The sequence below is a fragment of the Xiphophorus maculatus genome, chromosome 1 (assembly GCF_002775205.1).
Source record: "Xiphophorus maculatus strain JP 163 A chromosome 1, X_maculatus-5.0-male, whole genome shotgun sequence".
In the NCBI taxonomy this organism is placed as follows: Eukaryota; Metazoa; Chordata; class Actinopteri; order Cyprinodontiformes; family Poeciliidae; genus Xiphophorus; species Xiphophorus maculatus.
In genome coordinates, this window is record NC_036443.1 from 16,386,098 (window position 1) to 16,414,073 (window position 27,976).

The following is a 27,976-nucleotide window of genomic DNA, read 5'->3' on the forward strand; positions in this document are numbered from 1 at the left end:
ATCAGTTTGACTGCTGCTGCTGCTCGGCCAGTCGCACTGATTAGCTTCTGGGATATTAGGACAACAGTCAAACAGAAAACACGGAGGAATTTGGTTAGCTGAAGGCACAATCTTTTGGGAGAGGTAAGGTTTAAATGTTCACTGTTGCTACGTTATCTAGCCGAGGCATTGCGAGAGGTGTATGCAGTCCTTAACATCAGTTTGTTGTATCGGGGAAAGTGTTTGGTTTAAGCGGCGCCTCTCCAGTGGACACGTTAATGAGTCGAAATACCAGCAGCAGCAGCTCGGCGAGTTGAAACCTGTTACTTGGTGAGAAGTTTTTTTTTCACAGTTTCCGAGGTTTGCTCGGCAGGCTTAAAAAAAAAAAAGAGGGTAAAGGAGAGACGCAGTAAGCCGGGGACACACCTGTTTGTCCACGCAAAGGACGCGGCGTTTATCGGTATTCCTAGCTTCTTATTTAGCTTTACACAGTTTCTACATGTCTTACCTCATTGCGTACATTAATTAACTGGAGAGACTTCCCCTGTGGACGTAAATGGACCATGTTGTACTCTTTGAGGGGGGAAAAAGATGCACAACTTTATTTTCGGTTTCTTATTGAAAACACGTTTGACAAGTCGACAGGGACTGGGAACTATGTGTTTTTTCTTGAACATAATTCCTGGAGAGCAGAATAATCGAAAACTATCTTCAAAATGGTCGACTTTCTTTCTTATTTAGTTATGCGGTCAAAGTCTGTCCTGTTCTTCTGTTGTAAGTGATAAAACATTAGTACTGTCCCGAGGAAATTCCTTTCTCCGAGCCACCACACCCTTGTTATGCTGCTCAGCTCCAGTAGCGCAGACCCTCATCTCTCACAGCAGCTTATTCCCTTGTCTTGGCATGTTCTCCATAACAAAACTGCACTCCTGGTGTTTGTCGTGATCCAAAGTCAAACCTGCAGAACTGCTGATGTGCTTCGGCTGGGTTACTCCCATGTTTGTTCCTCCCAGGCTGATTCACATGAATGCGCCGGATGTTATCCTACCTAGTGCTATTGGCTTGTTTGTGATTAGATGTTTGTATGATATGTCCGTGAAAGTATGTCTTTACATTTTAACCAGCAGAGCTTGGACAGGGGGACTTGCCCAGTGGTATGCGGACACGGAGAACAAAATCAGAGCTCCTGCAGTGAAAGCTGTGTCATTTCCAATTTAGAGCACATGAATTCTTCCCACTACGGTGTAAATTGTAGTGGGAATTGGTAGGAGCTGCTACGTGATTTCTAAGGATTTAACGTTTTATTTATTTATTTTTAAAATGCCACAGTTTAGTGGTATTTGCACCACAATTTAGCATGAAAGGGGTTTTAATTTAATACAAGATGGCAAAAATTGCTAAAATAGATGATTACAGTGATTGTGTTATATTGATTCAGTTTCTTTGAGGTCAGACTTTAGATTTTGACTTTCTAAATGTTTTGCATGGGGGATTAGGGTTTCTGTAATGTCTTTGATAAAGATACTTTTGGAGGTAGTTATATGTGAAAAAATTTGCAGAATTACAAGACCATCTCTATTTATACTTTAAGATGTATGCTGCTTAAATATTTTTGCAATGTATGCAATTTCTGGAATGTTTCAGGCTTATTTGTGTAATTTTGTGTAATAAGAGCAGTATATACCTCGCTCTTGTTTTGTTTAGCAAAGTTTAATAAAGGGGTGTGTGTAAAAAGTGCGTTTTTCAGTGACGGTCTCTCAGTGTCCAATGGTAAATGGCTTTGTATAGCGCTTTATCATGATCAGAAGACCTCAGAGCACTTCTCGCTACACTCAGGCTTTGTCTTTATAAAAGCAAATATCTCCGCCACATTGTTTGGGAAAAAAATGTCATGCACACGGGATTAGTTTAAGAAAAGTGTTCATCCACACATACATCCTTCAAAACAATCATGACTTCCTGTTAGGAATGAAATATGGCAACAGGAAGTTCATTTGTCTGGACAGGGAGATGTGGAACTTTTAAATACTAAAATGTAAAATAAATAAAACACAAGACGATGTTAACTGGGAATTGTGTTGAAGCAAGTATGTGAACAATGATCGGCATTGTGCATCCATATTTATGAGGCCTAGCTGGTGTAAAACAAATGACCTCCAAGCACTCTTTCTCCTTTGCAACTGAACGTATTAAGTCGAGCTTGTAAAAATAAACGAGCAGAAAGTGTCTGAACCAAAGTAAAAATCAGCACCTCTCTGACAACAGCCATTCTTTTTCCTCCACTGCATGCCCTAATGTAGACATGCAAGTGCAAATAAAGAGAAATCTTAAATCGCCACTTTGGTTGAAATTTTAATTAATAATCATTTTTAGTGATATTAAACAGTCTATGGATGAAAGGCCAAATTGCATTAAAATCTATTTGGTTTCCCTGATAACCGGCTACGTTTCCACTGGGCCTCAGTTATTCACTCACACATTGACACACTGATGGTGGCTAGCTAGTGAATAGTAGCCACAGCTGCCCTGGGGCAGACTGATGGAGGTTAGTGGTCCAGATTATTAAATTAAAAGCAAAAACATGGCTATTAAAAGACTAAATACCTTTTCCCTTGTCTTTACATTTTTAATGTTATTAAATTTGTATCTTTTTTTCCCCTCTTTGGAAGGCCTTGCATTTGTTAAAATTGCACTCCAACATTTTAGCAGTCAAACCAAATGTATGCCTTTCTTGTGTTCAAGTGCCGTAAATGGCTGCACTTTGGTCACCTCTGTTCCAGTGGGTCAAATGATTTTGGTTTTTTTTTACACACGACTGAAATGTGGACTTAACTTTTTTCTGTTGATAGTGTTTGAACACTTAATCTGTTAATCAACTGACATAAAATAATTTTGCCTTTCATAAATAGTTAAAATTGAGTTTATGTATGTCTAATCAGTGGCTAAAATTCATTACAAACTCTTGGTGTAAACTCAGAATGCCTTCTGCATTATTGAGGTCAGGTATATGACCTCCTTTTTATAAAGGACTACTGTGGATCAGGTTATGCACCTGTGATATTTTTATCTAAAGTAGTTGGACTTTAGCATGTAATTTCTCTACAATCATATGTACCTTGCCTATCAGTGCCTTTTTTTATTATGACGAGCTTGGGGGATATACTTCAAGTTCTCAATTCTTGGCGACATGCAGACTTTTACTAAGTCATGCACTGACAGAAGAGTGATTGTTCACTCTAATTTTTTCCCCATCCTGTATTTCTCAGTCGTAGTCTGTGGAGGGCTGCAAGTCTGCACATTGTTAACTTATCGATGTTTATCAGTCAAGGTGTTCAAAAACAATTCACCACTATATCCTGTCCTAGATTTGCGTAGGCAGTTTTCCATCAGACCAAATTTCCTGGGAGGCCTGTGTTTTTTTAAGGAGCTGATGCAGCTGAAGTGTGTTTTACAGTAAAAAAAAAATAATAATAATATGGAGTGCCTGAAAAATATCAGTTCTACTGTTTAAGAAAAGCAATTCTTGAACCGTTTCTTTAAGAGCAGCTCTAAATAGACCGGAATTAGAACGCCAGGAATAAGCTGAGGCTGCTCACAGATGTCAGCTTTCATTTGTGCTGCATGTAGTTTTATTTTTTTGCATAATGAGGCATGGAACTAGCTAAGAATTCATAATATTTGCCCTCAGATGGTGACATAATGGAGCAAACAGACTAGAGAACAGGGTGCTGTACTGTCAGGTGTTTTAATTTCTCTAAGTCTATATAGTCATATCTTTTTACTTTATGGTAAACTGTGCATAATTTATTCCTCATCTGTTTCATGTCATAAGATGTTTCCTTCTCCCACATGCAAATTTAACCCCTTGTTTAGACATACTGGAGAAATATTAGAGGCATGCATATTGCATTTCTGTTGCCCTTAATCTGCTGGTGCTGCAGTGCTCAATGCTTTACTTTTGACTGCCTCTCATCTGCTTCATTCCCCTAGAATCTGGGACTTTCAGTTTGTTTGAACTGAAACCAGATCTCTGAGTGGCAGCTGAAGAGATAATTCTGTGTGATAGTTGAGTTATTTTTCTGTATACTTTGAGCTGAGCTGTACTCTGTAATGAATTGGACAGCGGGAGTCTCAGTGGCTCTGTCCTATTTTGAGCTCCAACTTGGTTCTTTGACTTCAGCCTCCATAGCCTCGATCTTGAATGAGTTTAGATAGTCTAGAATTAGACTCGACCTTCAAAATGTGTGTTTGACTTCTCTCGTGTTGCCTAAGTTATAATATGTCTTTTGTTGTTGTTGTTGTTGTTAATGGGGAGGAAAAAATATTTTTTGAATTGGCAAACCTCTAGAGCTGTGTTCTTTAGATTTTATCTGAACAATAAGCAACTCTATGGTGCTCATTTATCCTTTGCAAGCTGAGCAGGTTTGCTCCTTAAATTACTCTACAGTGAGCCTGGATTGCCCTAAATGAGCAGTTTGAGGAAAGTTACACAAAGCCTTTGCGTTAAGTAAATTTTGTTTGTTTAAAAAGTCCAATAGAATGAGGAAAATTGTATTTCAAGTTTACTGTCACTTTGGAAAACAATTACGGTAAGTGCAGTAAACACCCAATATTGCAATGGTTCAGGATCACAGCCACCTGTAAATGACTAAAACGCACAAATACCCAAAATCCCCTTTAAAAAAATGCTCATAACTACGGATACACTGATAGCTGTTTTGAGGCCAATATTGAGCAATACCCATGAAACAATATAAGCTTGTTTTATCTGCACATGCAGCAGGTCAGAGCATTGCTGTGCAAACTGCCAAGTGAGATAAACTTAAAGCCAGTCGGCAGGAAAAACTTACTCCCACTCTTTTTTTTTTTTTTTTTTTTTTATGAGCCAATGCGCTTTCAGTTTTGTTTTTGTTTTTTGCACCTTTTCAAACTAACTACTCAAGGAATTTCCTAAATTATTGGAGTGCTTTGAACAAACATTCTTTTAGAAATAACTTGTATGTTAACTAACTTAATGTTTTTAGTTTTATTTCTTTTTTTTATTATTTTTTTTGTGTAGTATAACTTGTCAACAGAATCACCTTTTACAGTTTGACCTAGAGGAATTTCAGGAGGATGGGTTCTGTTGACCATGAAATATTAAACGTAATTGACTGACTTCATGTTGCTAATAAAATTTTTTAGAGAAACTGCCTGAGACATTTTTGTCTTCTCATTTGATCAGATGTGTTTTTTCTAGTGTCTTTATTTACAGGCTCCTAATATTGTCAGATCAGATTGTTGACTCTTTGAAATAGTTAAGATTTGTGTTTAGGACCATTTACATATAGCCTGTACAGACTTTGCTTCTTGCTCTTAAATCAAGAACACATTTGTTTGCCCAGCCATTTTTTTAACAATAGTCTGATAAGGCAGGTTTTCCCTATTCCATCATTTAAAAGCTCATTCAAAAAGCTTTAATGTGTCCCAAGAAGGTTTCTATTCAATTTTAAAACTTTTTTTTTTTACTATGAGCTAAAACAGTTGAAAAATGTGGTTTAAAAAAAGGTGGAATGTCAAGATTACAACTTTATGGTCAGAGATTGGCAAGCACTCTGAGAAAAGAAATGTAGGTTATATAAATGAATTTTTTCAGGTTTGGTTTTCACTGGGTTTGAGTTCCTGGCTGACGGGTTGATTTGGAGTTCACAAGGAGGAAGCATTTATACAACGCTATGTTGTATAAAGTCACCCACTTCTAGTTCTGTGCTATTTCTGACCCTTGTTACCAACATTGAGCAAGCCTGGCTAATGTGTTGCTACCTGTGGCAGTTCACAACCTGCCATTGTGGAAAAATGAGGAATCTATGCCACATGTACTGGGAAAGATGACTTTGCCCCTTGCTCCCTTTCCATTTCAGGGAGAGTCATGCAAGGCGTGAGAACGTGTTTTCTAATAAGCATCTAGCTTTTGTATTTGGGAAGCAATTATACAGATGCTGTTAATAATTATGGGTCATTATTCAGAATGTCCATAATGTTCATTTTGATTTCTTGAGTTGGGCCCTGGTTCAAATAACTTAGAAGTGGCTTTCACCTCCATGGCTATGGAGATATACAGTTAAAATATTTATGCATGTTAAAATTTTTCCATATAAACTGAAACTTTGATTTTTGAATAGTATTCCTTTTTCCTTGGGCTCTACAAGCAGATTTGAGTTCATTGTAGTTTTCAGTGTTTTAACATTTTTGTAAATGCTGTCAACTATGTTTTGATCTATTGTCATTTTCTAGATATAATGTTCCCACCACTTTGGCTTAGCTTTAACATTTCAGCCACCAAAAAAGGAATTCTCCTGAGATCGGCATTAAGGCTGTACTGTTCAGTGGGCCGGACCTGGGAGACTGAAGGATTGTTTTGGGCATTAGTGTTTTTATTCATGCTTGAATATGAATGAAACACAAAACTCCAGTCATTAGGTGGCAGCAGTTCTCAAGCTCACAAACAGGCTGCCTGTTCAACCCAGTGGAAGACGTAACCGACAACGTCACACCAGTTTACAAACATGACAGATTAGAGAGGGAGAAGTTTTTGAGAGACAAGTGATGACAGGCAACAGAAGAAGACCAGGAAATGCTATTAAGCCTATATAACCCCTGGCTTTACTGTGAATGCAAAATGCTATGCATTTCTGATCTCTTCTGGTGAGCTGAAATGCAATTTAAGGATAAATTTTGTGTAAAAAAAAAATCTTACTTGTATATGTTTTTAGGAAAGAATAATCAACCAATGTTTACAGTTTAAAATCCAGTGACTCAGTCGCACTTCTTTGTTCTGCTGTTTTATGCAACACATTACATAGGTGATGTGTTGCATGCTACATAATTTTAAGGATGTTTGAACATACCTGGTGACTGACACTGACATACTGTGGAAAATAGTACTTTGGATTTGTGCGCTTCCTTGTTCAGTGGAAACGCTTCAGATTTGCATTTATTCAAAGTTAAAGGGCCACTTCCCCTAATGTGTGCTTTGTCATGCTACTGTAACAGCGGAGAGCCTGGTGTGACAGCTGCTGACATCAGTAAACTACATTTTGCACACTACTCAGTGTGCAGGAGCAGCCTCATTTTTTTATGAAGCTTCTTGTGTCGGCTGCCAGTCCAGTGGGTTTGTTTCTGAATGTGGAGCTTCCCTCTGGCAATATCAGTATGATGTATGGAAACAGTAGCAGCCTGCTATCACAGAGAACAGGTGGCTCTCTCCAGAGTATCTGACGGTATACTGGCCTGATTTAATGTGTAGAAATAAATGCTAACCAAGGTTGTCTCTCTTATGATGTTGTATTGAAAAGGAGCGCTGTGGTTTAGAACTTGGGAACGTTTGTTTGACACTGTCGTAAGGTTCTTCCACAGGGTGCCTGAACAGCTTGGTTAATGAACAAACATTAAAATCAAACTTTAAAGAAAAGAAATCGTGGTGCACTTATTGGAGTTTTCTAGCTGATTGTCAATCTTTAAAAAGCTTGACCTGCTGATTTTGATTTTGGCAGATACACTTTGTTTTGTCTGAAATGTTACTAAATGTAGCAAGAAACTTACAAATGGCAGGCATGACCTGGTGGGTGGATCTATCTGCCAGCCCTCTCTCACGGCAGAGCAACAGAGGAAAGTGGGTGGTTTTGAAACATTTGCAGCGGCAGATGAGATCAGCCTCATTACGTGTAGATCGATCATCAATCTCCCAAAATTAAGGAAATTGGGACCAATTTATTGGTGCAGCCCTAATAAAAAATAAACAAAACTTAAAGTACAGATATTGACTTGAGCATTTTTTGTCATTTTATCACTTACTTGTTTCTAATCAACTGCATGTATGAATCAGAGTTGGAGATTTGTAGCAGATAATGCATCTGTTAAACAGCCAGAGCATTGCATCATTTTGCCGTTTCTCCATTATCAGCATGTGGGACATGAGAATTGATCCATGATGACATCACAATTTCTCTGACAAGCAAGATTGATGTTGCATTCACACATCTCTCATAGACAGAAGGGAAATGCATAGGGAAACGAATGTGATCGGTAATGATGTGTCAGAGAAAATCAGAGGGGGCTGTTAATCCCTCATGTACTGATATGTAAAGATGAAGCAGCAGGTAGTGCTGCCAGGCCCATAGACTGCACACTGCTGAGGAACAGGAAGAGGTGCAGCTCTTAAATAGACAAGTGTCTTCCTCCCTCCCCTGTTTTTTCCTGTCTCTACTCGCCATTTATGGTTACATTGCTTCTCGTTCGTCACTTGTTTGAAACCAGTATCTCTGTATGGCTTACACTCCATCAAACCTGAACCTAAAGATAAAATCTTTGTTGCTTCTAGATGGCTGCGATCAGAAAGAAGCTGGTGATAGTTGGAGACGGTGCGTGTGGGAAGACCTGCCTCCTCATCGTCTTCAGCAAGGATCAGTTCCCAGAAGTCTACGTCCCCACTGTATTTGAGAACTACATCGCTGACATTGAAGTTGATGGCAAACAGGTATTCTGTATTTTAAATCTCGGACATTTACTGAGTGTCTTAGTTTAAATTTGTGTGCAGCTTAATTGTATTTTTGTATATGCCTCTTCATGGTTTTAGAGGCGGCTCTTGATGACTTGAAACAGAAAAATAACTTTATTGATCCTGTAGAAATTTAGGCTCGAGATTTTCAAATGATCCTGTTACCCTGCAAAAAATAGTCACTACTAGACAAGCTACACACACGAGCAATGACATCATTCTTTTTTCTTTTTTTTTTTGACTTCACAAAGAGGACTGCTGGGATTTAGTGGAAGAGACTGATTTCAGTTTTCCTTTGACCTGTGATGAGAACTGACGTTGAGAGCAGGTGGTTTTATGTGACACTCCTGACCTTGTTGGATGTGAACCACGTGCGATTTTGATTCATGGCTATAGGTGTGTATTGTTAGCAAAGCTCTTTGGGGCATTTCATTGTTTTAAAGGTACACATCTCTAGCCAACAACAGGAATTGAATCTTTGCCACCTTCCTGTCTATGGTTCAGTTCCCTCACCCTCCCTGTAGATCATGACTAATTTCCTTTTCCCGTTTCCTGTGCTGCAAAATGTGATGTCAGCGTTGTTTCCATTGTTCTGTGATGTAAAATTTTATTTACACCATATATATAAAGAAAAAAAATGTCACGTTTTATCAGTTTAAGAGCCTGTTACTTACTTTTCTTTTAATAAAAAGTGGGGTGCAGGGAAACGTTCCTCCCTACCTCCTCCAAATTGTTGGGATTTATACTTTTTTTTTTCTTTTTTTTTAAAGTGGGATTGGAGGCTTTTTACTTATGAGCTTGACTGCAGGTCTTGTCTAATGCACAGCTCTAATTTGTTAGCTGCTCTTGTTTCCAACAGTTTTACTTCCTCAGCTTTATTTCCTCTCCTTGATAACTCGGGGCTTGAAGGAAAAACGTATATGAAAGCATGGAAAATTATTCAGGAAGTGGTGCTACATGCGAGATTAACTACATTCCTTGTCATATTCATGCTTTAGTTGAAGTCATTACAAGCCATTCAGTTTAATCTTATTTACCATAGCTCTATCTGTGACTCAATTTTCTTTTTGTTCATTTTGTCCTTTTTCTCTTCTTATCCTTCTCTGTTGCATCTCTTGCCATAATAACGACTTTAAGTCTAGCATACACTAAAGGAATGCTAGGCTATTGCATGTTTTTTTTTTTTTTTTTTTTTGGTCTGGCTCAAATATGGGCTCTATCAACAGACCATTGCATATAATGTTATAGGTTAATAAATATGGTTAATATGGAAAATTCAAATTCTGAAAAATAAAATGGAAAAACTGGAAGTTGGGATGCAAGGGAAATGGAATTTGAAAAATTAATCAAACAGATTTCAAAAGACCCTACTAGTGTCCAGACGGTTGGTCTCAAAGATACAATTAATCCTGTTTATTCCCAGATTTTATCTTCCGTTTTAGATGCTATTGAAGTGTAAGATCTGTTTAATAAGGCCAGCAAAATGCATTGCAAGAAACACTGTGGGATGCGATGCAGCTGAGGATTGGTTAGTGTTGCATGCACTGACAGTTTCAGGCTACAGTGTTCTAAAATTGGTAGTTCTACTGCTGAGGTTTTGAAAATGATTTTTGCAGGACATTTATTTTATCAAGAGCAGGTCAGGCTCTCTGGGACTGCCGCCACTTTGATTAACAGCCCAAGGCCTGTGGGAACTTCTTCTACCACTGAGAAGTTGCTTTTTAGGGCTAGTAGCAAAGGAATTTTACTTCTGCTCTCGTCAGTACTGATTTTGTTTGTTGTGATCCTCTTTCGTAGTTCAGCTTCCAGTCAGCTGCAGATTTTTAGCAGCCTTCTTATCCTGTCCCTCTGTCGTGCAGGTGGAATTGGCACTGTGGGATACTGCCGGCCAGGAGGATTATGACCGACTGCGGCCTCTCTCCTACCCTGACACCGACGTAATACTTATGTGCTTTTCCATAGACAGCCCTGACAGTTTAGGTAAGGCATATTGTGACTGTCCACTGCACCAGTTGTTAAATATAGGGTTAATGGAAAGTACTTAATTTAATGTTCATCCTTTGAAAATAAAGTTTCAAAGGATGGTAAATTGGTTAAAAATGTTTGCGGCAAACTAATTTATGTCCATCTATCCTGAAAAACTTGAGATGTACGCTTAGATTCATGAGAGAATGTAAGTGTCCAGTTTTTGTGACGTGGATAGTGCCTCATTTGGTACCATCCTTCCAAAGAATGACCGCATATCAGCCATGGGGTCAGTGGCTTCTTGATGATTGTTTGTACTGTCACAAGGGAAACTTCTCCCACTCTTTGGGAGGAAAAGAAATTGACATGCACTTTGCTGGAACTCTAAACTCATGCATCACAATTTTTTTTTCAGAGAACATTCCTGAGAAATGGACCCCTGAAGTAAAGCACTTCTGTCCCAACGTCCCCATCATACTTGTGGGCAACAAGAAGGACCTTAGAAACGATGAACACACACGCAGAGAGTTGGCCAAGATGAAACAGGTGAAGAAATACGCTTACTACAACAAATGACAAGTATCCCAGCATTTGCCATGTATTAGCGTTTTCAAATTTCACCCTCCTTTTCCAGGAGCCTGTCAAGTCTGAGGAGGGCAAAGACATGGCACAACGCATCGGTGCCTTTGGCTACCTGGAGTGCTCAGCCAAGACTAAGGACGGCGTGCGGGAAGTGTTTGAGATGGCTACCAGAGCAGCGCTGCAGGTCCGCAAGCGCAAGAAGCGGGGCGGCTGCCAGTTACTGTGAGGAGTCTGTATCTGCTGGCTGATCAACACTTTAGGGAGGACTCTCACAGACATGCAGAACAAACTTAGAGAAACCTTAAATCCGTGGCTTCCATAGACTGTACTTACTCCACAGATGCAGACGTATATGAGAGACTGCCACACCTGTTTAAAAGCAAAACAAATCAGTTATTATTAAATGTTTTCTTTCCAACTTTCTGCTCCTATCCTGCTGTTTCCTGTAACCAGCACACCAGTCTGCTTGTGTGGCAGATTGAACCCTTCTTTCTGTATGAATGTATGTTTGTATTTAAATGTGCATTATTCTTTAAAAATGCCATGCCTTCTGCTTGCGTGTCATGATTCTGTTTACAGAGAAGGGTCATGTGCTCTTCCTGTCCTGTCATTGTTTCTCCTTCAGCATTGTGGGTTTTTTTCTTTTCTTTTTTTTCTTTAGATTTGCTTCCTTCTGCTTTTTCTAAAACCTCCATGTACCACTTGGTTTCCTTTTATACACCAGATTATGTGGCGGTTATCTGCATTGTACCACTATTAGTTTTGTACTCTAAAACTTGTATGCCGCCAAGTGCTGTGTCTGCCGAGCTGTTTTTCACCATTTGCCGTTCTGCAAGAGACTAAATTTAGAACCTGTTCACACCTAATTAAGCCCAGCATACACTAGTACACTGAAAGAGCAGACAGGATTTGGAAGGAGAGGCTTCGGACGGCACACTGGTCCCTCCCAGTAATGGCGACAGCTTAAACTGGCACTGCAAACAGTGCTGTACTGTTGAGGACAATACTAGCAGTTGCACTCCTCTGGCTCTGACAGACATGAGAAATGCTTTCCCTCCACCAGGCCAGCCTCCTCTCTGATCTCAGTTCTGTTTCAGATCCTGTATACAGTTGCCTCATTACTGCGTAAAAGATTTTCTGAAGCTGAATATGCTCCGTTTACAGCCATTTTTATATACAGTTTTGGTCTGTCATCTATAGAAGAGCAGTGCCATCTCTTGCTCAGCAGCAACACTTCTGTCGGCCAAGTTTTTTTTTTTTTTTTTAATAATATGCACTAACATACAGGTTTTTCTCTCTAGATCAGATTTTAAATTCTTTGACGCATCATATGCGCATGTCTAGTCCTTAAACCCATTTATGCTACAGTTTGAGTGTTTTTCCATCAGTCCACCTTAAAATCCATGATCCCCTTTTTTTGTCTTTTATTGTCACCATTGCAAACTGATAAGTCACCTGTTTTATACATTTATATTCAGAGATTTGACGGCCTAGAAATAATACCTGCACATTTGGGCCGCGTGTTAAATGTCTAATGCATAGCTTAAGAGAAAATGTTGATTGTAGAAAACGCTTTGCAAACAGGAGAGGATTGTTTTGTCTGGATGAGATGACCGTGTTAATAAAATATTTTTGAAACTCATTACCTTGACTGGATTGGTTCTTCTCGGTTGCTCTGTCGAGGTAATGAATCTTACTCAGAATATGTGGAAAGGTTTGAGCTTTGCTGCCATCGGTCTGAATGCAAATACACGATAGTTTTCTGATCATTTCTGGAAATACAAACCATGTCTTTATTTTTTTTTTTCTCCTCTTCATACTTAATTAGTACTTTGTATTATTTTGTATATCAGATAAAATCCAAATCAAATACACTCGAGTTTCTTTGCAATGGTCACAAGAACTTGGTGAGCATTCAATTTCATGTTTCACACAATACTTTTTATTAAACACAGTGTTTAAAAAAAGTTCACCAGTGATTCAACAAAAATTATTTTCTCAATTAAAAAAAAAAAAAAACAGTGATTAAGTTAAACAGATCAAACCTGAGAAGAATGTCCCTGAATTTCACGTAACCTTAGTCGCCAGGAAGTTGTAATCGGAAGCTAATGTTTGCAGTGGTTAGTAGTTGAGCACTTATTGGTACAATTCCTCTGTCTCTGTCCTCTGGTCTTTGGCTAAATGTTGATCTTTAAAATATGCTTCTGGACAATATTACTTGAATGCTGACATTGTTTCAGACTTAATATTGAATAGTAATTTTTATCCAGGACAATTGTAATGCAATGTCGCTCTTCAAGTTTCCCAGGTAGTCGTCCTCTCTTTCTCTCTCTCTCTGCTGCTCACATGTCATTCCTCCACTCGGGGTCCAGTTGCTGTTGAACAACACTCTCCGTAGTCTCAACTGGGATGGAGAAACATTCAAAAGTAATGTTTACATAATAACACAGCTCTTTCTTTAATTTAAATTAAAAAGACATATGAAATGTGTTTTACTTTCAGCCTCAATGCTGATGTAGAGTGCGGACAGTTTGGCCACGATCTCCTCCTCGTCTTCCTCAGCATGCGAGAAACCGCTGTAGCCTCCCTCATCTTTGCAGTACTCGATGAAGCTGCAGAAAAGAGACAGAAAAAAAAAGCTAGATTAATTTTATTCAATATAATCTATGATTTAGCTTCTGTAACGTAAAAGTGAGAGACGTGTACGTGTGAAATATACCTGGCCCAGTTAGGATCTGCGCTCAACATTAGGGGGTTTCCCACCACAATCAGCAGAGCTTTGGCTCGAGTCACAGCCACGTTGAACCTCTGGACAAACAATGAGTCAGGACAACATGCGGACATTTGAGGCGAGCGCGCCTCGTGTGGGGTGTGTGTGTGTGTTTTAGTTACCTTCTCATTCTTGATAAAGCCCAGGCTGAACTTTTTGTCAAAGTCCATGTAGTTGGCACTGCTTCTAACGGCGGACACCAGGATTACTCTCCTCTCCTGGCCTTGGAACTCCTCCACTGAACCAACCTGACACACACACACACACACAGTTTAAACTAACAGCAATCCAGCATCACCAACTGGATCAATAACTATTTTTAATAGAAATGCTTCTTTAATATACTTTTGTAGCCGCTCCGCATCAAAAGCAGCCAGTTAAGGTCGCCCTGGCGTCCAGTCAGGATGCCTCCTGGAACTTTACCACCCCTTTTATAAACTCAGCACTGAATGTCTGAACACACTTTTAAAGCTCCTGTTCTCCCATAATCTCCTCGCATCATCATAGAGGGAAAAATTGTTACCTTCAGATTGTTCATGTCTTTACATTTGAAGTTCTTCCCAACTTTTTCCAAGGCTTGTCTGATTTTCTGAACCTGTGTTATACAAAGAAATAAAACAGCAGTACCATTCAGTCTTTACAACATTAAAATGGTGTTCATTATAAAACAGCCATTTATGTTCTGGAAATCAAGGGGTCATCATCGATTGTCTTTGGAAACAATTCACACCTGCTTCCTGTAGGGGGCGATGATGCCTATGTCTTTGGGAGCAATTTTAGCCACTCCTTTCTTCCCTTGCGAGTCCAGCAGTTTTCTCACGTAGTCCATTATCACCTCCACTTCTGCAACGTTGAAGAACGAAGGGCTGGTGGCCTCACGAGCATCAATACCAGCAACCCCATGAAAAATCACTGGGAAGCCCTGAAAGATACACACAGAAAGACATTGTTAAAATAACCTGAATCCCTGTTGGAAACCAAGATAACAGGAAGCTCACCTAGCTTCTATATAAAAACACTTCAGTCAGTGAAATACGGTATTTTGGTAAGGAGGAACTTTCTATTTTACCACAAACGTTTGACTCATAAGTCCATCTGCATCGATTCAAACAAAACAAACCTTTAATTCTATTCTTTTCAAGCAGGTTTTCATCATGATAGAGGTAGTTTGAATCTAACTTAGTCTTTAAAGTGCAAGGAGAACATGTAATTAAAATACTACTTCTGCTGACAGTTCATCTCTTTTTTTTATCTCACTGTTTTATCTCCCTCTTATGGGAGTGGTGAGCTTTAGCATCAGCTGTGTTCATAAACGATAGTGTAGAACCATCCAGCTGTGAATGTGTGGCACCTGGAGTAAAACTTTTCTCTTCGGCAGTGTCTTGTGATAATATACCAAAATGATTTTTTTTTTCTTTATCTGTACATTCCTCTCTTTTCTCTAAACCAGGGGTCTCAAACTCAATTTACCCGGGGGCCGCTGGAGGTAGAGTCTGGGTGAGGCTGGGCCACATTCACACACACGGTCTCCTCAGCCGAACCTTTCTGATTGCCTATTACCATATTTGGCCGTAGTCAGGCGCTGTAACAGCCGTAATTGTGTAGTGTCTCTTTAAGATACTCTAGTATTGCTAATGATGTCAGAAGTATGCGCCACGGCTTCTCTGTAGAGAGCGTGGGAGAAACGTGCTAGACGGACATGTTAGCTCCCTAACTTTTTAGTAATGTTACGGGTTGTTTGGACGCTGCTCAATTTTCATGTCTGATAATATAGCAGCCGTTCAACCGGGCTTTGTAAGGTTGGTGAAGAGCGTATTTATTAAAGGACAACACTGTGGAATTCCCAGTACCAGTGTGGTTGTGAGTTTTTGACCGTCCTGACGAATCTGCCGCCTCCTCTCCTCCCTTAAACACAACCCAAGCGTTACAGCGCCTAACCTTAATTACGTTACACTGATCAGCAACTTCCGGGTCTAGACTGGATGCTGAAGCACGTGAAGCGGGAGCGGCCACGGAAATTGCGCATGTACCGCATGCAAATAATGACAAATAGAAAATGCAAATAGGCCCGGCCGATGTCCCGCCCCCGAGAGCAATATACTCCACCGTGATTGGTAAGTTCGTTCAGCTTCGCACACAACACTGAAAAGTGCCAATGGGCTCTTTGCACCTCAGCTTCCGCATTCGGGGAAAAGCGGCTCATTTTTGTCCGGGCTATTAAAGATGTCATTTTACAGTCGGTGTTTGCAGCGCTTGCCAAAGCTAACAATTAACGATGTACATCGTATTTGTAAGGCGGGATCTAAAGCCCTATCAAGCAAACTGGAAAAAGGTTCTAAGACGTATGTATCGTCATACATTCATGGATATGAAGGTGAGTCTTACTTTAAAGTTCTTTAAACTTCGTGGCTAACATTAGCTTTAGCTTATGCTAATAGGCAATATTCTCGGACATTTTACTAATACAATTGTACTATTTAAATATCTAAACATTCTTATTCTTTCTAACGGACAATGTTCTTACGTTATTTTGTATTCATTTTTAAGTTTATTGCTTTAATGTGTGTTTTTTGTCGTTAGTGTCAGACAGAGACCAAGTAACGGGGAGATTACGGTTCGGGCTTTTTGCTTCCGAAGCATGAGGAAGCACGAGAAGCCCCATAATTGGGGCCTGCCCATAGCAATGCATAAGGAGAGCAGTACTGACTTGCTTCGCAAGTCAGTACTGCCTCCATGCATTGCATGGCAGGCACCTATTATTCTACACCCAATAGAATGTCTCTTTATTTATTTATATCTATCTTTATAGATTTATTTTTCTTCCATCACCGTTAATGCGGCTCGTACCGCTGCGTGCACCCCCACAAAAGTGGTATCAAAACGTGCGGCTCGATGCCGAGAAGGGAGCTATTATTTTTATAAGGAATTGGACTTACGATGGCGACGTAAAAAGCGAAAAACGAGCAAATTTTCCAACTGCCAAAACGCAGAGCATAACTGACACCAACTGCCGCTTTTTTAGAGTGAGAAATGAAGAGAATTTTTGAGCCCAAAATAATTTTGAAATCGCCGTCACGCCCATGAATATCGCACGATTGGTATCAAACTCGGTCCTGACATTGATACGCATGCCTGCTCCGGTAAAATGTTTTCGAAATTTCTCTAGGGCTTACGGTTTTCTGTCACGGTGCTTCAGAGCAAAGTCATGCGACAGGATTTTCTGTCGCTCTCTCAGGCTCTCTCCCATGTATTTTCATATATTTCTCAAAAATTTCAGATCTGGGCACAACATTTCTTTCTCTTATCGCTGTTAATACTGTGAGTGACGTAGAGATATGAATTGCGGGACTATCGGAGACGACAAATAGCTCTCTCATACGCTTCAAACGCCTTTCGAATATGTATTACGGTTCCCGAACGGGAAGGAGTTGTTTCCAATGCTTTTTTTAGTTCAAACTGGCTGGCTCAAACAGAGAATTGTCTCCCCCTGCATGTCTCACTCACAGCTGACAGTTGGCAGAGAGAATTATTTACCATAGCAACGGAACTCAGGAGGCTATTGGCTGCTGGTTAGGACTACAAATACGCATCACTGTAGTTCCAACTATAGTGGAAGACTCAGTTGAAACAGAGGAGGACTGAACTGGCCTTTACAACTACTTGCTGCTATGGGCTGTATATAACCGATTTAACTCAGTCACCGTTACACATGGGATTAGTTTGGAACATTAAAATGAAGCATACTGAAAATTTCAAAATAAAAGCCTTGAATATTTTTACATCATGTAATTGCTCTTTTTGGCTTTATGTGACTTTTGTATCCAAAGCACTGATACACATGGGATTAGTTTGGCCTTTTGAAATGAAGCATAAAGAAAATTTCAAAATAAAAGCCTTGAATATTTTTACATCAACTACTTGTGTTTTGAGCATTATATAACTGATTTAACCCAATGACTATTACACATGGGATTAGTTTGGACCTTTGAAATTAAGCTTAACAAAAATTTCAAAATAAAAGCCTCAACATGCCTCCGAGGTTAGTGCACCGCCGCAGGCGGTGCAATAATATTATTCTGCATTATCTTTTTCTCCCAGGTTAGGGAACTGCCTTGCGCAGCAAGGCAGTTCATTAGCATTAGCATTTTAGCTTAAATAAGCTATTAGCTATTTATTTGACTTATTAGACATGTTTAGTATACTGAATGGAGTAAGTCCATTATAGAGAACATCCTAGTGATGTCCCACATGCTAGTGACAGCAATGATGCTAACATTAGCATTTTTGCTAATTTTAGCTGATACACTTACTTTATCATACTGAACGGTGCAAGTACATGTTAGTCAACATTCTTGTCATTGTCCTCATATGATTGCGGCTTTTTTTAGCATTGATGCTAATTTCTAGCATCAGAACGCTGGGTCCAAACCGACGGGCACACTTTGGCAGGCCCCGGTTAAATTTCTTCAGGAATTTTCTAGTTTTTGTTTATTGTATTTTTGAGTTCAGACATATTTAATTAAGAAACCAGAGGTGGGGCGAGTAACACAGATTTTAAAAAGAAAAAGGTTTGTTGCGGTGTGGATGCTTACCTCGTGTAAAATCGGATGTCATTATCAGACCCTGTGAACCTTTGTAATCTGAAGGTAGAATGGATTTTCAGTTCTTCGATCTGGCTTGTTAGGGCTTTTATTTCTTCTTTTAATTTATGGTTTCCATTTATTACCATGTCCAGGCCAGCTGGTTCTGGGACAGAGCAATAATCGTGATCTGCATACGTGCATTCCACAGGCGGATCACTCTTTCCCATACACTGGCTCTTCCAGGCTGAACACAGAAGTTGTTCCATTGAAATAGCACAGGGACGGCTCCTTTTTTTTAACCATTCTTCTCCCGCCAGGAGTTTTAGGCTGATGAAACTGATCCGGAGGGAAGTGAAGGCTGCAAACTTTGCTATGCGATGTTAGCTTGATGTTGTCGCGACGAATATTGACAAGCCATCGTTGTTGTAAGTCAGGATCGCTTGGAAATCCATGAAAACTTAAACGACTGTTATATTTAGAAGACACTGTGCACCGTGGAACACAACAGTGTTCATGGTATTGCTTAAATTGCCTTTGAAATACGAGTTTATCTTTCCTTGCGGTCATGGTCACTCATAAGGAAAAAAATGAGCCGTATTTGCGCATGCGGATGTGACGTCAGAGCGGCAGGTGCAAAGAGCCCATTATATCAAACTCGCGGGCCGCAGTTGGCCGCGAGTTTGAGACCCCTGCTCTAAACTCAAAATGAAATGAATGCTGAACATGCTATCTTGATATGTTTTCAGACTAAGAATTAAAGTGTAATAGTTTGATACATTTAGTGAATTTTTTGAGGGATTACTGGTATTCAACCTGCCTATTAACAGAATTTTTACCAATTTTGATCACTGTCTAAATAGTAGTTGCATTGCTGTCAAGGCACTTTGTAAAAAATTGTAATTTTTAGACTGCTTTTAACAATATAAATACTTATCAATATTTTCCAACTGCCCCACAATAGCGATAATAGCTGTGGCACATTTAGTTTTAACAAATACAAAAGATATTTTAGTTTGCCAAACTAAAATATAAACTAAAATACATAAATTCAAGTTTCTGTATTTTCTGAACAAAAACATGTTTTTTAATCTGTACAACAATCTTTTAAGATTATAGTTATCTCTCTTGGATAGTGTCTCTCTTCTCTTGCTACAAGCTGTTTGCAAACTGGCGAGCGTCTTCAGTGACAGACTGCATCCTTGCTGCATGAAAGAGCCTCATGGTAGATCCTTCCTGCCAGCAGCTGTTAGACTTTGTGATCATCACTTCTCCCAATAAACTAACACTCAATAACTGTTTACATCCCTGCTGTTATTTGCAGTGTTACCATTTTTTGTAATTCATACACAAATTTGTTTTATGCACAAGTATATTTATACATTTAAAAAAAAAATACAACTGAACTGCCCATTTCTTTGACTCTAATAACTAAACTATTTTTTTTTAAGTTATAAATTTGCCCTTACCTACTGTCTCTTATTATATTTGTTTGTATATTTCTCTTTTTGTGTAAGACTAGAGGCTTCTGTTTTGCCTGTCACTCTGCTGATGGTTCACCTGAATTTTGCCAACGAAGCAACAGTGAAAGATATTTCTAATCTATCCAATCAGAAGTCAGAAACAAACACCGTCACTGGTCCCAACACCACAATACAAGAATCCAAGTTAAACGCAGCAACAGAAAAGCAACTGTCTTGAGCAACAGCATCATGAAATCGCAAAATCGTGAAAATCATGACTTTGTGGCGTCTGGCAGTAAAAAATACTTCATTGTCAGTTTGATTTCTAATTCAACTGCTTCTAAATGCACTTCACTCTGTGTGGGTTTTTTTTTTGATGGCAGAATAAATACCGGCTTTGGAAGGTATTCCCATCTGCAGTACAAGTTGCGTGAATACTCCTCGGCACAAGCCTGCAACTCTCCTTCATAGAAGAGCTCGTTGGGAATCTTGAGAATGGCAGGATGAGACCTGAAAGAGACGCATTATAAGGTGTCTTCTGAAAACCCGAGCAGATTCTTTCTGTCACATTACGCATCACGTTCTGACTCACCTGTAGTTGCGCAGCAGCTTGGTCACGAAGCAGTTATTGTAGACGCCATCATTTTTCTGGTAAAGAGGGAAATCGGTCATCAAGCGCTCCAAGAGGGACATTCCTGCAGACAGCACAATATTTCAAACAATACATTTCAAAGTAACAAAAAGCTTTATTTTAGAGTGAAAGTCGTCTGAAATGTCGCTAAAAAACCCCAGCTGTTTCTACAGGAGATGCTAAATAAATTAAGTGATTACTGGAACCAGAAATAACTGGTGAACTCGCCATGTTTGAGCGCAAACAGAGGTCATGCTGGAATAAGTCAAGATTGATATTTTCAATTGAGAAAATGTTGTCAAAACTTTCAATGTTTCTGAGATCCTGTATCTAAGTTGGGGAAAAAAAAGGGAGTTGTAGCATTTTAAAATCTGGGACGCCAAATTTTGTGAAGGCTCAAAAAGTATGCGCTCACACACGTGTTACATAGGGACCTGAAAACATTAAGAGGCAGATTAGAATATTACTGTCTGGATGGTCAAGCTGTGTTTGTGGCCATAGCAACACACCTACAGGCTTCTAAAAAGCATGGCATGCTGGCTGTTTCTTCAGATTGCTACTTTTGAATATTGTGAGAGATCAAACTTATGTCAGGATGCTGAACATATTACACCAAAATTGCTCAGCTTCATCCTTTGGGAAATCTTTTGAAATGTCCTAGTTAAGGTACAGGTCTACTGAAGCTGCGATTCCTCACATGTGCAGCATTGACATGATAACTTTGTTAATCTGTAATATAAGATGATGAAGAGTGTCTCTGTCAGCTGTTGAAATGTTGTATTTTCTAAATTTAAATAATCCAAAGTTCTTATAGATTTTGAAGCAAAATGTTAACTTCTACATTTGTGCAAATAAAATAAATAAATACAATAAACGAGTGCGTTACAAGCTCTGTAACTTTTGGCCAGTTATGAAAAATATTTCTTTTGCTTCATACATTTTGTTATTAAGAATGTTAGTTTTTAATATGAGAAGAAAGTATAAAAAAGCATTTAGTTCTTAAGAGAAATTGGTATTAGTAGGTCAGGGCTTTACATAATCAGTGATTGGGTATTGACCACAAAACCTCTGATCAGTCCATCTCCACTTCTTACCCATTCTGTATTTCAGTGCAAAAGGAGATCTGAGGATGGGTCCGAGCTGCTTGGGGTCTCCAGCCAGGACAAGCTGTCCGGTCTCAGTGTTTAGCAATCCTATGTGACATATTAAAAACAAGCAAAACATGTTAAGAGAACTATCAATAAAACTAAATCCCATTGCAGAAAACGCTCCAGATTGTGCTCTTTTACCTGCCAGGGGGACTAAACACTCCGTCTCCACGGCGTGTCCAGCCTCGTCCACAAAAATGTGAGTGAAATGTCCAGAAGGAATGTCGCCCGACACAAACCTGCAATATTGAAACGGGTAGAAAATCACATTGTCGAACTCCATTTGTGACGTTAAATGTTGGTGGCTTTTGGTTAGAATACAGGCAGAAAAAGTGCAGATTAGCAAGATATTTAGTTCTGAAAGTTATTCTCTACCTTCCAGCAGTTAACAGGGTGGTGACAATAATTCTAAACTCCATCAGCTCCTCTTTTGCAGGAAAAATATAAGAATCTCCTAAGAGGTTAGAGCATGCCTGTGGAGTAACACAACCACAAACGTATATGAATGCAGTGACGTCAACAGTATGCGATCAAAGAAACGCAAAAACAAAACCAGTGTATTGTCCCAAACAGAAGCGGCAGGAATGATTCTAAACGTTGATTTTTGGCCAAGAATGAGAGATGAGCAGAAATAAGTGAGTGAGTTAAACTGTCAGTCAGCGCTGACCTTCAGGTGCTCAGGGACGAGTTTTGGGTCCCGGCTGCTGGCGTACACTCGGTAGACTTTGCGCTCGTCTACATGCTCGCGAATCTTGGTGCACAACAGATCAGCGGCGCTGTTGGAGGGAGCGCAGGCCAGGATGTGGCAGAACGTCTGGGTCTTCTCGATCTGCTTGATGGCCTCCACCAAAGTGACAGTTTTACCTTAATAGGCCGTGAAATTCAAAATGACATTTAAAAAAAAAAAAGAATAAAAGTGCTTACTTTTGCTGAAATGAAGCAGCGGCAGAATAGCAACTTCAGGTTTTCACATCTTTTTACGTTTCACACAGTTTTGTTGTATTTCTGCTTTACCCTAATTGTATTCAGTTAACATAACATGATTCCCGCCATAAAATATTGGGCGTATACAGACAAGTTTTGTGAAGGTCTTTTATATACATAATTTCCGCTATGTATGGACGAAACTTGCATCATTATATGCGGAATCTTTTGTTAGTATAGGATAAAGATCATTGCTCTTAAACATTTCAACATGTGGAGAGTCAGCAGAATTGACAACTGCTTCATCAGTTACCTACATGTACTGTAATTTCAATCTCTTTCATTTTTAAATCACAACATAGAAATGAACCACACAAACACGAAAGGAGCACATTTCTACTGGTTTGTTTCACCTGTTCCTGGTGGGCCAAACACAAGATACGGCGCAGGTCTGGATGAACCGGCAACAATGTGCTGCACAGCTTGATACTGCTCTGGGTTTTTCTCCAGCTGATAATCAAACAGTCTGTCAGGAAACAGAAATAGGAAATGAATTGTGTTCTTAGTGCAGTACAGTAAAAGCAGCTTGACCTCATCCACACAGTCTGTTTTTGACCTCCTCTGTCATGGTGTGCGCAAGCAGACTGATTCTTACCTTGAGGAACAGACATTCTCTCAGGCTTGATGCGCGTCGTGTTCAAGGAGGCCCCCTGGTTGTTATTGTAGAAATGCTTAGCCTGTGTCAACACTGTCTTTGTTGAGACTATTCTGATTATACTGGTTGAGCAGTATCATGAAGGAGGTATGTTTTAAAATACCTCCAAAATGTCTGTCCCAACTTATCTTTTATTTAGCGTAATATTATTGAGGTTGAATCTGAAGTTCACAGCACGCTTAAGCTGAAACACGTGTTTTTGGTGCAAACTAAGTGGGGGAGAAAGAGAGCTATACATGTAGAGATGCTTACTTGAGTGTGGGGAGGTCCGGTTCCTCACGTGGCATTGGTGGGGCAGCAGGAAACAGCACACTGCTCAGTTTGTGGATCCTTGCGAATTCTGCAGCTCTGTGCTGGAGACGCACCGTCAGGCGGTTGATGGTGAATTCGACGTTGAACTTTATCCCTTCAATCAAGCTGAAGTCTTTACCCTTCATGTATCGATTCAGCAATCTGCGATGAGAGAGGAATCTCTGTTTGAGAGTCGTGGACTGCTTGTCTTTTTGTTGTTACTGGGCGTCTCAGTCTTACTCCGAGGCAAAGCCCAGTCTGACGCTGTCCAGCTGCACGCTGTAAACATAACCACGGTACTTCACTTCCTTTTCTCCCTGGGGGTACACCAGCATCGAATCCCCCCGCAGCACAGAGGGACGGTTCTCGGAGACACCGGGCACCTGGGAGGAGAACAGAAAGTCACATTTCACTGATTTTGTTCAATTAAACTGACGTTGACTAAGAGAATAAAGTTAGTTCACTAAATCTTTTTTTTTAGCAGTGCATTCTCTAAAGAACAAATATCGCAGTTTGAACGTTCATACTACTTTTACATTTATTTCAACTTTCCAATATTTAAGTGCCTTTTTTTTAATCATTCAAAATCTTCTACAACTTTAACAACCGTACAACTTTTTAGCTTTAAATTAAGAAAAAGTGATATTCTCAGAAATCTAAGTATATTTTTACCAATGAGTTATTCAGGGAAACTTTTGGGTGTATGAAATTGGTCGTTTATAAAGGTTAAAAATCATTCAAGTTATTAATTGCTATTTACATTTTAACATGTAAAGCTTTCCTTCTTACAACAAGGTAATGCTTAATGGTTAAAAACAGAACAACAAGTAATTATAGTTCATTGAAGTGGCAACATAAGGTTTCTGCATATTGCTGCTGATTTAACAAGGCTAACATTTTCGGTAACACTTTATTTAAAAACTGACTTGAGGATACTGTCATAACAGTATCATGACATAACACTGTCAGGACCATGATGGAGTCTTCATGTATGTTTATGACTGAAGACTCCTTCATGTTCCTGACAGTGTCATGTAAGCCTTATGCTTCAAATAAAATGTTACCACATTTTCTTATTTATTTCCCATAAATAATGGAACTCAATCGCATTTTTTTAACAATATTACACTACACAATAGGATTATGAATTAAATGTAATGTTAACCAATTTTAGAAGACACTGTCTGCCTGCAGTGTTTCCATTCCAGTCTCCAACATCACCACACTCACTAAGGTCCAGTAAGTCATCTACTCTGCTGAGATATACAATTTAAAAACCTTTAGAACTTTAGAAATACAATAAAGATTTCTCTGGATCTTTTTTTTTTTGTTAACCTTTATTTCACCTGGACTGAGATTAAAAATCTCTTTTGCAAGAGAATCCTGGCCAAGACTGGCAGACTTTGAAGCTCAAACGTACAAAGGACCACCCTTTTCTTCAGAGGCAGAAGAAATTGTATAATTTCCTATTATATCTGATCCCAGCGACTGGATCGCAATCATACCTCCAGAAGAAGAAGTCTTGGGTTGTTTAAGTCTCTTTTTAGCTGAGCGAATTCTCTGTCTTCGTTTGGAATGTTGTATCTCTTGATGTCGAACTCCATCTGAAGTTCCTCCAGGTACAGCAGCAGCTTGAACTTCTCGGTGTAATTCTCCCAACTCAAAGGACTCTCCAAAACCTTCCTTCAAAAAAAAAAAAAAGGAAAAAGAATTGCTGGACATATTGGAACCAATGTCTTTGTTTATTTTTTTTGTGCTCAATCTCTTGCCAATTTACTTTTCTTCACTGAAGAAATGGCGCTGCTTCAGCAGACTGATGAGCTGGTTTATGTGCGGTGGAATGCGATATGCTTTTAACTCAACCACATATCTCAGCTGCGAAACAGAGAGCCTGTTAGGGGAACAAAGAAAAAAAAATAGACACAATAAAATCCTCAATTTGGTAAAAGTGGGAACAAAGCAAAAATGCTGTCTTAAAAAAAGAGCATTTGTTACATCCTAGTGTTAAAGCAACATCAATCTAGGAGGCAGATATCAGAATAAAGATACAAGTTTATTAAAACAATTGCAATTGGAGAAAGGTCATTTAACACACAGTGGTCATCAACACACATGAGTGTCAAAAGAGTCTCTCTGGGTCCGTCGCCTCAGTAGCCTCCTTTTATACAGACTCAAACACGTAGCCAATGGAGAGATCATTAACCACACAAAGAAAGGAAAAAAAACCAATAAGCACAGACAGTTTCTTCTTGACAATGGGACATAGGTGACACACAGGTCATCTGGTGGAAACATCTGCAGTCTCGAAGCGTTGGCACCTTAACCACAAACACTTCTGCATATAACACTTTTATTGACCGTTTACTTGCAGAATCAACAGAGTCTTGCATCCGTGCAGCTCAGGGGCCCCAATTAACGGTGGCTGCTGAGTGAGCTAGATTGTGGTCAGGAAGTTTCCTGTTAAAACAGTCTCCAGAGAACAGTCAACTTGTCACCCTTAAACCGCAGTCAGTGTCCGAAACTGACCTTTTACACATCTAACATATAATAAAATGAAATAAGAATAAATGAGTAATAAGATTAAATGAGTAATAAGATGAGTAAAACAATCAATAGTAAGGTAATAATAGTAAGGTAATCAATAAACACAAATAATAAAAGTAATCAAGTAAAAGTAATTGATAATAAAAGTATTCAAAAAGTATTCAAAACCTTTATAAAATAATAGTCATTAATAATTTACTTCAACACTAGTCAGTATGGATCCACGGTAATTCAATTCTGTCAGGATTTCTTTTCTCTCTACATTTCAGGTACAGCATACACCAGCATATACATTTTCATAATAATCACAATGATTAAAACTCTCCACTTTTGACCTCATGATAAAATGGACAGACATAATGCAATCATGTTAGGTGTTATTTTCTCCCTGCAAGGACATTACAAAACGCAAATACAAGTTGTTTTTTTTTGTTTTTTTTTATTTAAAGTTTCTTACACTTTCTCAACTCAGAGAGTGACTAATCCAAGCAATAGTTCCCAATAATTTCTTTATAAATAAATAAATATAAATAAATGTCTTTATTCTTTATAACTTTATAAAATATTTTGAAAGGATATCTTTAAAAAAAATGCATTTATCAATTTTTGGGCATTCATATAAACATATATTTAGTAAAAATGAGCTGGGTAAAGGTTCGTACCCCTCTGGTGGCTGCCCGTCAATGATCCTGCAATCAGGATCAGGGGTGAACGCTGGGAGGGAGCGAGGCTTGTAGGGAGCCACGGCAGCGAGCTCCAGTCCTAACGAAGTTATGCACTGGGCCTCGATGATGCGCACGATGTGGAAGGCAGTGGTGTTGGGCTCCAGATCGGGTTTGAATTCAAATGCCAGCGTTGCCGGGAAAAAACCGACTAGTTCACTGCGGAAGCGGACCACTATTTCATAGCTGTCACCTGAGAGCAGAACAAAATAGGTAACTGGTTTTGTTACACCCTTTATGTTTTTTTTTTTTTTTAATCATCTATGTAAATAAAAATAAACTTGCTTGAAAACTTCACCTGGATTCAGAAATAGGGGACTCCGCTTGGTTACACTTTTTTCATCAGACAGGCTAAGGTAATGAAGCCAGTGCAGCGGAGTGTAGTAGGTGAAATACACAGACTGAGTTCCAGTGTTTTTCACATTCAGCTTGACCACATACTAGTAAAAAATAAAACAATTAAAGGGCTTTGGAGTTATGAAATGTCAACAGATTAGATGCTAGCCAGACAAGGACAGCTGTCAAGAAGCATTCATACCTCGAATGTGCTTTGTACACACAGGACAAGTTTGCCATTCTCGAAAGGAGAGTCCGCAGTGATACTGATTCCATGTTTATCAGTGATCAACATGGAGAGATATCTGAGGATCCAAAAAGAGTAAAGGTTAGAAAATAACTGTACAAGAGACAGCAGGGTGTTCATTAAATTAGTCAGAGTTTAGTAAGGATGTCTACTCTGACAGCAGGATTTTATTTTGCTTTGTTTCCTCGTTTATATAAGTAAATCAGGACTCCCAGGTGTATCAGACTGCTAATTAAAGTGGTAAAAGCATTTGTAAGGACGGAGGTGTGGAAAGTATTAAAAAGGACAGAGAAGAGAAAAAAAAGCATTGACAAAAATGCAAGAGGAGAACTTTGTCCAGTTACCCTTTCAGTCTCAGTTTGCTCATCAGATCACTGGCCAGTTTTCTCCGAGCTCTGACCCCTGTTTCTGCGTCGTCCGCAGAGTCCGTTGCAGGCTCAGGGCTCGCCCACCTGCTCCGGTTGGGTTGAGGCTGATGGGTCCTGGGTGTGTGCCACTGGTCCAGGTACTGATTTCTGACCTGCAGAGATTTAGTCAGCTGGT

At 39.3% G+C, this 27,976-nt stretch overlaps 2 protein-coding genes across 2 annotated transcripts in view; one reads left to right on the plus strand and one right to left on the minus strand.

Annotated features, from left to right (window-relative positions):
- LOC102229174 (rho-related GTP-binding protein RhoA-D) lies at positions 1-12,704 on the plus strand. Its single transcript, XM_005808635.2, has 5 exons — positions 1-123; positions 8,339-8,494; positions 10,375-10,495; positions 10,896-11,026; positions 11,115-12,704. The coding sequence occupies exons 2-5, from the start codon at positions 8,339-8,341 to the stop codon at positions 11,286-11,288; spliced, it is 582 nt and encodes a 193-aa protein (XP_005808692.1). The 5' UTR covers positions 1-123; the 3' UTR covers positions 11,289-12,704.
- mov10 (Mov10 RISC complex RNA helicase) overlaps positions 12,293-27,976 on the minus strand; it is a 17,146-nt gene continuing 1,462 nt past the window's right edge. The window contains exons 3-23 of the mRNA XM_023332767.1: positions 27,778-27,953; positions 27,389-27,491; positions 27,149-27,290; positions 26,791-27,043; positions 25,362-25,475; positions 25,090-25,267; positions 23,825-23,967; positions 23,546-23,746; positions 22,992-23,104; positions 22,322-22,518; positions 22,030-22,127; positions 21,796-21,893; positions 21,601-21,699; positions 20,468-20,570; positions 20,268-20,385; positions 14,563-14,754; positions 14,356-14,427; positions 13,955-14,080; positions 13,782-13,870; positions 13,559-13,674; positions 12,293-13,466 (exon numbers count right to left, since the gene is read on the minus strand). Coding sequence (XP_023188535.1) covers positions 13,405-13,466; positions 13,559-13,674; positions 13,782-13,870; positions 13,955-14,080; positions 14,356-14,427; positions 14,563-14,754; positions 20,268-20,385; positions 20,468-20,570; positions 21,601-21,699; positions 21,796-21,893; positions 22,030-22,127; positions 22,322-22,518; positions 22,992-23,104; positions 23,546-23,746; positions 23,825-23,967; positions 25,090-25,267; positions 25,362-25,475; positions 26,791-27,043; positions 27,149-27,290; positions 27,389-27,491; positions 27,778-27,953 — 2,793 coding nt within the window. The 3' untranslated portion in view covers positions 12,293-13,404. The remainder of the gene's footprint in view (positions 13,467-13,558; positions 13,675-13,781; positions 13,871-13,954; positions 14,081-14,355; positions 14,428-14,562; positions 14,755-20,267; positions 20,386-20,467; positions 20,571-21,600; positions 21,700-21,795; positions 21,894-22,029; positions 22,128-22,321; positions 22,519-22,991; positions 23,105-23,545; positions 23,747-23,824; positions 23,968-25,089; positions 25,268-25,361; positions 25,476-26,790; positions 27,044-27,148; positions 27,291-27,388; positions 27,492-27,777; positions 27,954-27,976) is intronic.